The sequence below is a fragment of the Heptranchias perlo genome, chromosome 43 (genome assembly GCF_035084215.1).
Source record: "Heptranchias perlo isolate sHepPer1 chromosome 43, sHepPer1.hap1, whole genome shotgun sequence".
Taxonomy (NCBI): Eukaryota; Metazoa; Chordata; class Chondrichthyes; order Hexanchiformes; family Hexanchidae; genus Heptranchias; species Heptranchias perlo.
In genome coordinates, this window is record NC_090367.1 from 4,851,917 (window position 1) to 4,865,443 (window position 13,527).

Genomic DNA, 13,527 nt, shown 5'->3' on the forward strand with positions numbered 1-13,527 from the left:
TGTGGGGGGGGGTTTGGTGCTGTTTTAATGGGGCTATCTGTGCAGAACTGGAATGCACTTAAGCTCCCCCAATGGCTCAGTTAAGTGCACCACCCATCCTCGTACTCCATACAGACTGGGAAGGTACCAAATTCGAATGTGGGTCTGTACTGAGTTGGCTGAGGTGCTACAGTGGCCGAGAGCTCGGGATCAAGGGAATAAATAAGCCAGTGGACTTGCTATCCGGTTGTTTCTACTGGAAAGTGCAGATGTGGACTTCAGTGAGGATGGGATCGGACGTGCTGTAATTGAACTGTCCCCAAAGACACTCAGTTTGTTTGGGGTAGAAACATTCCCATCTTTAATGGATAGTAACTCCTGCAACGTTTTCTTTGTGTAAAAGCAGAGATACAATGTTACACTGCAGTGCAGAAATCTGTGCAGAGTGCTTGTAAATAAAAGATTTGCTTGTGTTGAAATAAAATGATTTGAGCTTCTTATATGGGAGTCATCAGCAGGTTTTTTTTTGGATGATGAAGTATTAAATTACTACCAACATAGCCTCCTCCCAAATCCCTTCTGTGTGCAAGATTTGGGTTCTATACCAAACAAAACCAAAATAGCACACTAGGTTTCTGGTTCATCCAGGATTTCTTTATTGAGTAACAAATGCTCATCTTGTCACATGGGACTTTACAGGTTGGTTATAATTATATACAAAGAAACCAAAACATGCCATTACAAGACTGCCAAATTGACGCTTTAAAAGACGGGAATCACAAATTACCATCTGTACTCATTATCCTGTCCTTTCATTCAAAACTCATAACAATCACCCTACACCTAAGGTAGCCCCAAATATACCAATCAACAGACGGATCCAAAATGCTTGATGAAACTGAGAGGTGTAACTGAGGCAGATGGTAGAAAAAGCAGCCCACCTTCTACACATCTCGGGTACAAATGGCGATGGTTTTATGCTGCCATTAGGGTACTGGGAGAGGGGCTGGTTAGCAGCAACCAGTGCTGCTCCATATTCTTCCTTGCAGGGTGCTTGTGGGTCTTAAGCAGGCCAGATTTTGCACCAGCGTAGCTCTTGCAATTTTGGTTCTAGGGCGGAATGTGTGTCCTTTACACTGTAACACTGGCGTAAAACTATAGAAACGGAAACAAACACTTACAAATCAGGCTGGTCTCGTGTTCTGTTGGAGCCTGACTCACTGTCTGTGAAAGGGAGGGGGGGGGGGAAGAATGAGAGCAAGATCGCTGTGGCTAATCCGAGGAGGAGCTGATTCATTCAGAGGGGCAGGAAGTTCCTGTTGGAAGTGTACCCAAACAAAACTGTCATTTCACAGATCTGCTTAAAACAGGAGCTTCCTGCCCTCGGCTCAGTCCTCGTAGCACAACTGCATCTGCAGGCTCAGTGAGCAGATTTGTTGGTGTTGATCAGGTTTCGAGAGGCAGGACCGTGTATCAGGGAAGAAAGAGATTATCTTCAGGAGAACTCTTCTCTGCTCCCCACTGCGGCTGTGGACGGCCAGCTGTAGCTTTAGCTGACAAGTCCTATAAAGAGAACAAAATATTGAACGTTTAACCATTAGAGGTCAAGACTTGTGCAAAATAACAGATATAATCCCCTCCCTCCAAGGCTTACAGCAGTGTTTATACTGCGGGTACCGGCTGACAGCACCAAGTTTGCTGCCGTCTGTGGTTAGATAAAGCTGACTTCAATGCCTGTGCTCACACACACACACCAATCTTCACCCGCCAGCTGGTTAAACATTGAGAGATTATTGAGTCGACTGGACAGTCAACTCTTCTCCCAAACATGCTGACTTTTGAAACTTGCAGGAACTTTAGAAAATTTGCTGCAGTGTTGAAACAATGCACCATTCCCTCATCTTTAGGGATCACCCATCTACGCACATCATCCCACGCAATCCTCAAACTTACTTCCGAGCTAACCCTTTCATAGAAACGGTACAATGGGAACGTTTGTTCACACTAGTTCCCAGCGAAACCAGTACATGCCTGCCCCCCTCACACCCACTGTGGTGCTATTACTCCTTACTGTGCAGCCAAATCTAGCGGAGACACCCCTTGAATAAATCAGGTGTACACTACTGGACAGGGAGCAGCCGCACTTACCCAGGTAGTCATCCATCAAAGAGCCAATGGCGAACTGGAAGAGAAATGAGTACGGGTTATCAGAGTCAACAGACCCCCAAACTCCCTCCCCCAAAAGCAAGAATGGGTGTATAAAAGCCACCCCCCCCAACAATGACCCGGACACATGCCACAGGCACCTGGGCCCCATGGCCCCTCAAGTGCCTCGCCATTCTTCAGTCAGACAGTATTGGCGGGCTCTTCATTCATGTGAGGGGAGGCACAGCTGGGCTTTGCAGCACAGATGACGGCCATTCGGACCATCGTGCCTGTTTGAACGAGCTATGCAATTAGTCCCATTCCCCCCGCTCTTTCCCCATCGCCCTGCAAATGTCTCCTTTTCAAGTATACATCTAATTCCCTTTTGAAAGTTACTCTTGAATCTGTTTCCACCACCCTTTCAGACAGTGCATTCCAGATCATCACAACTCACTGCGTAAAAAAATCTCAACTCCCCCCTTACTTTCCAGATGTCCCCCAGCACGTGCAATTTTCCAGCACAATTCACCGGATAGTGATCGGGAACAGGGCACTCGGGCCCTGGTTTCCCCTTCCTAGACCAGGAGCATGGAGGCTAATTGTCGTCCCCCTTTCAGCTAATTCATGGATAACAGGAATCAAACCCTGGCCGTTCTTTGTGTGTATATCCCAGTACATTTTGCAACAGTTATTGGTGGAGCAAACAAAAATATCACTCGTAATACCCAATATGTGGACAACCATTATAAAATCATTCGCTAAACACTCGGCTGTGTACTTACTATGTCGTTTTTATCTACTCTGGTTCCCACGATCTTCAGCCGAATTTCATCATCTTGCTGGATGACTATGTCCTGGAAACAGACCCAGAGAGTTAGGAGGCCCTGACTGGCAAACCTTGGTTACATTAGGTGCCCTGCAGCCGTTACGAACATACGAAAATGACGGGCAGGAAAACATCAGCTGGTCCATCGTGTCTGTTTCACACTCATGATTCTGCAGCATCCTGACCAAACACTTCCTAATCTCTCTCTCTCTCTCTTCGCCCCCCACACCCCCCAGCCATGTAATCGCTTGGGAGCGGCAAGAAACCAGAGAAAAATCCTGGGCCAATAAGGGATAAAATACTATGATAAATTCTTCTCCGACCCCTTCAGGATATCAAAACCAGTCCAGGAGATCACGTGGACCAAGTGTTATCTATAAAGACATTTACCTTCTATATGATACAATTTCTGCCCCGGTCAGGAACCGGTCCAGCTCCTTCTTGAAGGCAGAGAGTCAGCACCCTTCACACCAGCCGGCAACACATTCCAGAGGCTCGCTACACTGTTGGAGCTCCCGCGTCCAGGCACGAGTGATAATCCCCATCCCATGTAAGTTTAGTGGTAGAGAGGTCGATTGAGTAGAAGTTTCAACTTTACGGGCATCGGGGTGCCGTGCTTCTGGTAAGATTCAGTCACAACTCTGCTAACCGATTGCAACTCCCCCAAAACACCCTTCAATACACATTATTTTCTTTCAAGTTTTTTTTTGGCGGGGGGTGGGGGGGGGGGCAATGTTTTCAATCCTCTTCTCATAGGGGCTGACTCTTGTTGGGATGCAGTCATCTTCTGCTACCTCACCCACATGCCCATTCTTCAAAAGGTGATTCTGAGCAGCGTGTCGGAAGACTTTTCAAACATGGGGGACATCAAAACTGAGCTCAATCCTTTCTCACCTAACATCCACACACTCACTTTCCAGCAATAGGGTTTACTGGTTAGTGATCGGAGTGGGAACCCAATTTCCCTCCCTTCATTGCCCAAGGCCCATTGTAGCATCCCTAATGCCTCTTTCACCAGAGCTCAGCTAACTTGTGCACAGACTGGGGAATAAACTTGGGACCTTTTCCATTTGCAGTACTAAGCAACCGAGCCCGTGGGCGAAGCTTTCAGTGTAGGATTCATCACTCGTCTGCCATCAACATACCTCGTCACTGGTCTTGTAACAGGGAGGATTGGAATTGGGATCAAACTCCATTTCTGACGGAATGGACTGGGAAGAAAGAGAACAGAGTGAAGGATTAATGACTCAAAACAGGCTCATTAATTTTCTCCCCTCCCAAAGGTGCTGACTCACGCGGCCTTGAAATTTCTATACGAGCAGCTAATTCTTCATGCTTCAGACCGAAGATGCCAGCAGGCTATTTGACTGTGGACAGCGTCAGAATTCATCTGACACAGGAACACATGGATTTTCTAACTGAATGGCCATCAGAACACCTGGCTGCTTTCCCTGCCAGAGAGGGATACACACATACAGTATCTCTTGTCCACCCAGCAACCACCTGCCATTTTTATAGCAGTGGATATGTGAACCAGGATCCCAGAAAAAGTTGAAGCTGAGAGGATTAACCCCTTCAAAAAGGAGTTGGACAGACATGTGCTTGGAAGTGTAATTGCTGGTGATGGAGAGAAAGAAGGAAAAAGACAGAAAATGGAGGTCTGTAAAGACCAAAGGCGGGTTAATGATTAAGTATGGACCCTCAATCAAGAACTAGAAACTGGAAGATAAGAGAGGCCTTTAGTCGAGCTAAATAAAAAAAAACGGAGGAGAGAACATATAAGACCACCTATCCCGATCACTAGGGCTCCTGTCAGTGAGGAGTTAATGGTTACACAGCCAGCTAATAGGGCTCTTAGCAAAGCTGGAAAAAGGTGAAAGTGGCCGGGTGAAATGTAACAGTTTGAAGTGACCAAACACCCCACAGGAGGCAATGCAAAAAATATTTCCTCTGGGTTTTTCCCCCACAGGTCACTAGTCTGCAGCAAGACACCTCTCAGTCATGATAGCACCTCACCCCGAGCCACAGGCTTGCCTGCTTTTTAAAGAATTGATTCTCAGGATGTGGGCGTTGCTGGCAAGGCCGGCATTTATTGCCCATCCCTAATTGCCCTGAGAAGCTGGTGATGGGCCTCCTTCTTGAACTGCTGCAAGCGGTTTTGATACAATTGAGTGACTTGCTAGGCCACTTCAGAGGGTAGTTAAGGGTCGACCGTGTTGGTGTGGGACTGGAGTCATATATAGGCCCAAACTGAGTAAGGATGGCAGGTTTCCTTCCCTAAAGGGACATTAGTGAACCAATTGGGTTTCTAATGACAATCCGACAGCTTCGTGCTCACTGTTACCGTACCAGATTTTTATTTCCAGTTTTCTTTAAAAACTGAATTCAAATTCTCAAATTGCCACAATGGGATTTGAACTCAAGTTCTCTGGATTATTGGTCCAGCCCTCTGGATTACTGGTCCAGTAACATAACCACTACAGTACCTTTAATAGCTAAGAGGAGTACAGTTTTAAATGTCAGGAAGTTGCAACTTACATGTCTGGAGATGAAGCAGGACATGGGCCCGATTTCAGTGAAGAGTCCAACCTGTGGTTTAAAAGAAACAGCTATTAATAAACAAACAGAAACTCTGTACCTTTACACAGTGTCTGACCTTACCCTACGAAATAACTGGACCCTCTACACAGTTATGAAACACAGAACGTTAACATGCAGGTACAGCAAGAAATTAGGAAGGCAAATGGCCTTTATTGCTAGGGGGTTGGGAGTACAAGAGTAAGAAAGTCTTACTACAATTGTACAGGGCTTTCGTGAGACCACACCTGGAGTACTGTGCACAGTTTTGGTCTCCTTACCTAAGGAAGGATATATTTGCCTTAAAGGCGGTGCAACAAAGGTTCACTCAATTGATTCCTGGGATGGGAGGGTTGTCCTATGAGGAGAGACTGAATAGAATGGGCCTATACTCTCTGGAGTTTAGAAGAATGAGAGGTGATCTCATTGAAACGTACAAGATTGTGAGAGGGCTTAACAGGGTAGAGGCTGAGAAGCTGTTTCCCATGGCTGGAAAGTCTAGAACTAAGGGGCTTTGTGTCAGGATAAGGGAGCAGCCATTCAAGACTGAGATGAGGAGAAATTTCTTCACACAGAGGGTTATGAATCTTTGGAATTCTCTACCCCAGAGGAACATAGGAACTGGAGTAGGCCATTTAGCCCCTCGTGCCTGCTCCACCATTTGATAAGATCATGGCTGATCTGTGATCTAACTCCATATACCTGCCTTTAGCCCATATCCCTTAATACCGTTGGTTGCCAAAAAGCTATCTATCTCAGATTTAAATTTAGCCATTGAGCTAGTATCAATTGCCGTTGAGGGCTGTGGATGCTCAGTTATGTGTATATTCAAGGCTGAGACCGTTAGATTTTAAGGGAATCAAGCGATATGGGGATCGGACGGGAAAGTGGAGTTACGGTTGAAGATCAGCCATGGTCTTACTGAATGGCGGAGCAGGCTCGAGGGGCCATATGGCCTACTCCTGCTCCTAATTCTTATGTTCTTACACTATGACTGATCTTTACCCTGCTCAATAACCGGACACTCTTATACAGTTGCACAATGCAAGATCCTTACCCTGCTGAATTACTGGACACGCTCTGCAGTTACAGTAAGTTAGTGACCCTTACCCTGCTCAATATCCAGACACTCCACAGATACAGAATAAGAAATAGTACGGTATTAGGTGGGATCAGACTAAGAGAGAGTACAAGAAAGTCTAAGACTGGTTTGCAGTGCATGTGTGTAAATGCATGAAGCGTGGTAAACAAGGTTGGTGAGCTGCAGGCTCAAATAGCCACATGGGAATATGATGTTGTGGCGATAACGGAGACCTGGCTCAAAAAAGGGCAGTATTGGGTACTAAATATCCCTGGATACAAGGTGTTCAGAAAAGATAGGGAAGGAAAAAAAAGGAGGGGTGGTGGCAGTATTGATTAAGGAGAATATTGCAGTGCTGGAGAGAAAGGATGTCCTGGAGGGATTAAGGACAGGATCTATTTGGTTAGAGTTAAGAAACAATAGAGGTGCCATTACACTCCTGGGTGTACTCTATAGGCCACCAACTAGTGGGATGAATATAGAGGAACAAATTTGCTGGGAAATTACAGAAAGGTACAAAAGCCATAGAGTAGTGATAACAGGGGACTTCAACTATCCTAATATAGACTGGGATAGGAATAATATAAGGGGCAAAGAGGGGAAGGAATTTTTGAAGAGAACTTTCTTGACCAGTACGTTTCCAGCCCAACGAGGAAGGAGGCAATGTTGGATTTGGTTCTGGGGAATGAGGCGGGCCAAGTGGAGCAAATGTCAGTGTGGGAACATTTAAGGAACAGCAATCACAGTATCATAAGGTTTAGAATAGCTATGGAAAAGGACATGGACCATTCTAAAGTAAAAATACTCAAATGGAGGGCCAATTTCAGTGGGGTGAGAACAGATCTGGCCCGGGTAAATTGGAATCAAAGATTGGCAGGCAAAACTGTAATAGAACAACGGGCAGTCTTTAAAGAGATAGTTTGGGTAGTCTAGGTACATTCCCACGAGGGAGAAAGGTAGGGCAACTAAAGCCAGAGCTTCCTGGATGACAAAAGAGATAGAGTAAGATGAAGAAGAAAAAAGGGGCGTATGACCGATATCAGGTTGATAACATAAGTGAGAACCAGGCTGAAATTAGAAAGTTCGGAGGGGAAGTGAAAAAGGAAATAAGAGGGGCAAAGAGAGAGTATGAGAAGAGACTGGCAGCCAACATAAAAGACAATCCAAAAGACTTCTTTAGGCATGTGAACACTAAACGGGTAGTAAGAGAAGGGGTGGGGCCGATTAGGGACCAAAAAGGAGGTCTACTCATGGAGGCAGAGGGCATGGCCGAGGTATTAAATGAGTACTTTGCATCTGTCTTTATCAAGGAAGAAGATGCTGCCAGAGTATCAGTAAGGGAAGATGTAAGTAAGATACTGGATGGGCTAACAATTGATAAAGGAGGTACCAGAAAGGCTAGATGTACTTAAAGTAGATAAGTCACCCGGTCCAGATGGGATGCATCCTAGGTTGCAGAGGGAAGTAAGGATAGAAATTGCAGAGGTACTGGCCATAATCTTCCAAACATCCTTAGATATGGGGGTGGTGCCAGAGGACTGGAGAATTGCAAATGTTAAACCCTTGCTCAAAAAAGGGTGCAAGGATAAACCCAGCAACTATAGGCCAGTCAGTTTAACCTCGGTGGTGTGGAAACTTTTAGAAACGATAATCCGGAACAGAATTAGCAGTCACTTGGACAAGTGTGGATTGATTAGGGCAAGCCAGCATGGATTTGTTAAAGGCAAACCATGTTTAACCAACTTGATAAGAGTTTTTTGATCAAGTAACAGAGAGGGTAGATGAGTGCAATGCAGTTGATATTGTGTATATGGGCTTGCAAAAACGTTTGATAAAGTGTCACATAATAGGCTTGTCATCAAGATTGAAGCCTATGGAATAAAAGGGGCAGTAGCAGCATGGATACAGAATTGGCTAACTAACAGGAAACAGAAAGTAGTGGTGAACTGTTGTTTTTCAGACTGGAGGGAGGTGTACAGTGGTGTTCCCCAGGGGTCAGTACAAGGACCACTGCTTTTCTTGATATATATTAATGACTTGGACTTGGGTGTACAGAGCACAATTTCCAAATCTGCAGATGACACAAAACTGAGGAGGATAGTGATAGCCTTCAAGAGGATATAGACAGGCTGGTGAAATGGGCGCGCACGTGGCAGATGAAATTTAACACAGAAAAATGCAAGGTGATACATTTCGGTAGGAAGAATGAGGAGTGGCAATATAAACTAAAGGGCACAATTCTGAAAGGGGTACAGGAACAGAGAGACCTGGGGGTATACGTACACAAATCATTGAAGGTGGCAGGGCAGGTTGAGAAAGTGGTTAAAAAAAGCATACGGGATCCTGGGCTTTATAAATAGAGGCACAGAGTACAAAAGCAAAGAAGTCATGATTATCCTTTATAAAACACTGTTTCGTCCAGTTCTGGGCACCGCACTTTAGGAAGGATGTGAAGGCCTTAGAAAGGGTGCAGAAAAGATTTACTAGAATGGTTCTAGGGATGAGGGACTTTAGTTACATGAATAGTCTGGAGAAGCTGGAGTTGTTCTCCTTGGAACAAAGGAGGTTGGGAGGAGATTTGATAGAGGTATTCAAAATCATGAGGGTCTAGATAGAGTAGATAGAGAGAAACTGTTCCCATTGGCAGAAGGGTCAAGAACCAGTGAACATAGATTTAAGGTGATTGGCAAAAGAACCAAAGGTAATATGAGGAAAAACTTTTTTATGCAGTGAGTGGTTAGGATCTGGAATGCACTGCCCGAAGGTGTGGTGGAGGCAGATTCAATCATGGCCTTCAGGGAACTGGATAAATATATGAAATTAAAAAATTTGTAGGGCTACGGATAGGGCAGGAGAATGGAACTAGCTGGATTGCTCTTGCATACAGCTGGCATGGACTCGATGGGCCGAATGGCCTCCTTCCGTGCTATAACCTTTCTACGATTATATAGACATGTATCACTGAGGTATGAAAGATTCTATTAGGACTGGCGAGGTAATTAGAATGAACAAGATTGTTCTAGATGAACGATGAATGAAGCTGCATTTATACAGCACCTGATCACATCCTCAGGATGTCCCAAAGTGCTTCAGACCTAATGATATATATTTTTTTAAAATGGCGCCTGTTGTTAAGGGAGGAATGTTGGCCAGGCACCAGGAGAACTCCCTGCTCTTCAAATACTACCCTGGGATGCTTATAGCGTCTGAAGCAGGTAAACAGGAGCTGGCCTCATCTGAAGGATGGCGCCTCTGACAATGCAGCAGTCCCTCAGTACTGTATCGGACCGTCAGTTGCTGGATATTGAGCTCAAACCTCAGTATGGGGCTTGAACCCATAACCTTCTGATTTCAGGGCAGGATTGCTGCCAACTGAGCCAATCTGACCCGCTTACTGTTTAAAGGTAAAACCAAGAATGGTTTCATGCAAAAATGATGGGCAGAAAAAGACCAGCTGGTCCATTGAGCCTGCCCTACACCATGATGGCTGGACCAGCATGACTAAATACTTCTTCCCTTCCCCCCACCCTCTCCCAGCCATGTAATCTCTAGGGAGAGGCAAAAGAGAAAAAATCCTAGGAAAAAACACTTCATTTAAAGGCTTTATTTAGCTGCATACAGGAACTATGGCGACTAAATATACCTAGATGTTACCTTGTTGACCTGAGTGACCACAGCATCAACCACCTCCCCTTTAAATGGGCGGAAGACTATGGCCTTGTACTTAACAGGGTAGAGCACAAATCCGCGTCCTGGCTGTATTACTCCGGCTCCAATGTTGTCTATGGTGGTGACGGCAATCACAAAACCGTATCTGCAAGGTCAAGAAGCAAGAGAGCATAAAAAGGTTGCAGCTTACAGTGCATGTTATTCCAGACCAAGGCCAAACCAGAACACAGCTCATGAATCAGTCAGTGTGATCACCAGGATCTGAGTCAAGCCCATCATCAGTTCAGCGACGATACTCTTCAATTGCTACACGTTTGCCTTGATGGTCTGCAACCATAGAATCATACAGCCACAGAAGGAGGCCATTTGGCCCATCTTGCCTGTGCTGGCTCTCTGAAAGAGCTATCCAATTAGTCCTGCTCCCCCCACTCTTTCCCCATAGCCCAACTGATGGAAAAGCTGCAGCATCACTGGATCGTGAGAGGTTTTCTGATTAAAAAGGTTTTCTCCCCTGAATATTTAAATGCCATAACCTCACAAAAGGCTGGACATGTATCGTTGCTGGGTCAGAATCCTGGAATCTACTACCTAACACCGTCGTGAAAGTACCATCAGCACAAGGCCTGCAGTGGTTCAAGGAGAAGGCCCACCACCATGCAACAAATACAGCTTTGCCAGCATTTCTCACGTCCAGTGAAGATATTTGCCTTTTGTGCTTGGGATGCAGGCAATACTGGCAAGGCAGCATTTATTGCCCATCCCTAGTTGCCTTGAGACCATTAAGAGTCAGCCACATACTGTGGGACTGGAGTCACAAGTAGGCCAGACCAGGTAGGGGTGACAGGTCCCCTTCCCAGTAGGACATTAATGAACCAGTTGGGTTTTTAACAATAATCTAGCAACTTCCATGGTCAATGGGGACTTAACACCCTTTGCATTGCTAGTTCAGCACCATAACCACTAGGCTACCATGGTGTTCCCATGCACCTGCTGCCCTTGTCCTTCTAGGTGGTTTGGGAGGCGCTGTCAAAGAATTCTTGGCGAGTTGCTGCAGTGCATCCTGTAGATAATACACACTGCAGCCACGGTGCACCAGTGGTGGAGGAAGTGGATATTTAAGGTGGTGGGCGTGCTGCTGATCTTAGGGCGATTTTGAGCAACAGAGTTGGTTGGAGGACAGGGTTTTTTTCTGCAGTACAGGCAATGAATGCCAGAGATGCCCACATCCTGAGAATAAATAAATAAAAAGAAAAAAAAAATCATAGCAGGGCACGTTTACATTGGCAGTTTTCATTATAAAAGTGGGCTTATAATGGAAAATGTTGATGGAAAAGTGTGACAAAAGATGACTTTTTTCATATTTTTGGATATCGATTTTGAGTAGGGCTAGTTGGTCACTCACTTTCCAGTGCAGGTTCCCTCCACCTCAGTGAAGAGCTTTTGTTTGACAGTGTTGAGGAGGTTAGGACCAAAGTACCGAGGGTGCAGCAGGATCTCATGTTCCAAAGAAATCTATATTTAAAGAAAGAGAAAAGCACAGGTATTTCAAATTGATGCTTTTCATCTAAAATGACTGGGATTTCAGAAGCTTTAAACATTAACCAAAAATACAGCTTGGAAAACACACAGGATAGATTGTCTGAGGTGGGCCACTCTCACCGTGCTCAAGAAGGGGGACAGAAGGGTTAGCCCCCACTGCCTTCTTACTCGGGAGGGAAGGAGGTGCTGTCTGCCTGGGCTCAGTGGTAGCACTCTTGCTTGTGGGTTCAAGCGCCACCCCAGAAATATGAGCATAAAATCTAGGCTGACTCTCCAATGCAGTACTGAGGGAGTGCTGCACGCTCGGAGGTGCCTTCTCTTTTATGAGATACTAAACCCTCTCGGGTGGATGTAAAAGATCCCAAGGCACCATTCAAAGAAGAGCAGGAGCGTTCTCCTAGTGCCATGTCCAATATTTATCCCTCAACCAACATGACGAATACAGATTAGCTGGTCAGTTTTCTCATCTGTGCAAAAACTGACAACCATGTTTTTCTACGTAACAATGACTTGGGACATTTTGTTGCATAACGCTCCCATGAAAACACCTTGGGACATTTTACTAGGTTAAAGGCACTATATAAATGCAAGTTGTTGTTGTCATCGTTGTCTTAGAAAGTGTCATATAAAAAGAAAAATACTTGCATTTATATAGCACCTTTCATGACCTCAGGATGTCTCAAAGCGCTTTACAGCCAATGAAGTACTTTTGAAGTATAGTCACTGTTGCAAGGTAGGAAATGTGGCAGCCAATTTGCGCGCAGCTTGGCCCCACAAACAGCGACGAGATAATGACCAGATCATCTGTTTTAGGTGTTGGTTGAGGGATAAATATTGGCCAGGACACCGGGAGAAATGCAATTTATTACCAAACCATTTGGGGGAAAAGGGCAGGGGAGTGGGGTTAACTGGATAGCTCTTTCAAAGAGCTGGCACGGGCAATGATGGGTCAAATTCTGCGCAGTACCAGTCTATGATAAATTCAAGTTCTTCTCTTTATGGGGAGGGAAGAGGCCCATTCTCTCCTTACTGGCATGGTAGGTGGTACCAAGGAGGAGTCCTACTCTGCGAGGGGTCGCAAACGAATGAAGATGTTCGGAGGCTCTTACTTCTTCCTCCTCCCCCACACGGACCTTCTTTGCCATTGGTGGAAATAGCTGCCAATCATGCAAAAAAAAAAACCCGCCCACCGCTCACACTGGATAGGCCGTTACAGCTGTCAATCAAGAGACGTCACCACGCAGCGCGCCAGCCGTTCCTCAATGCGTAATAAAACATTTTTAAAAAAACTCAAACCAACTGTTACCGTCTTACTTTCCTGGCCCATTTTAAAGAAAAATAAATTGCTCACGTGATAAAACATCGCCGCAGTTGCCGAAAAACCCTGCCTTCGGAACAGTAAACAGTAAAGGCTTCTCCGTCAGGCAGCAGGCCGCGCACGAGACGATCAACGGCTGACCGCCCGGGCCGCGAGGCAGCCGTTTGGGTGATCACGTGCTTCCGGCGCGCGCACGTCAATCACGCGGCCTCGCCTCCACCCGCGTGAGGCGTGCGGTTGGTGTTCCCGCCCTTTTTGAAGAGCTGTCCGTCAGCAGGTCGTGCGGTCGTGTTGGTTGCGCCTCTCCTCGGTGAAGGGCTCAGGACCCAAAAGAATAGGCGAACAAGGCAAAGTGAACCCAGAAGCAATGACACCAGGCTTCAAAGGAGTCTA

At 45.8% G+C, this 13,527-nt stretch overlaps 1 protein-coding gene across 1 annotated transcript; it reads right to left on the reverse strand.

Moving 5' to 3' along the window:
* Nucleotides 1–611: 611 nt before the first annotated feature.
* polr2g (RNA polymerase II subunit G) lies at nucleotides 612–13,316 on the reverse strand. The gene is made up of 8 exons (XM_067975671.1): nucleotides 13,168–13,316; nucleotides 11,680–11,789; nucleotides 10,263–10,422; nucleotides 5,489–5,539; nucleotides 4,096–4,161; nucleotides 2,907–2,978; nucleotides 2,128–2,161; nucleotides 612–1,542 (listed from the first exon to the last, which is right to left on the reverse strand). Exons 1-8 carry the CDS (start codon nucleotides 13,177–13,179, stop codon nucleotides 1,529–1,531), a joined length of 519 nt encoding a protein of 172 aa, XP_067831772.1. The 5' UTR covers nucleotides 13,180–13,316; the 3' UTR covers nucleotides 612–1,528.
* Nucleotides 13,317–13,527: the final 211 nt, after the last annotated feature.

Excerpts from the sequence above, each read along its gene's own strand:
- polr2g (XM_067975671.1), bottom strand. Across the intron at positions 5,540-10,262 it reads TGGTCACTCAGGTCAACAAG|GTTGGACTCTTCACTGAAAT; the intron begins GTAACATCTAGG and ends TTTAAACCACAG. Across the intron at positions 2,162-2,906 it reads GAGTAGATAAAAACGACATA|TTCGCCATTGGCTCTTTGAT; the intron begins GTAAGTACACAG and ends TTTCTCTTCCAG.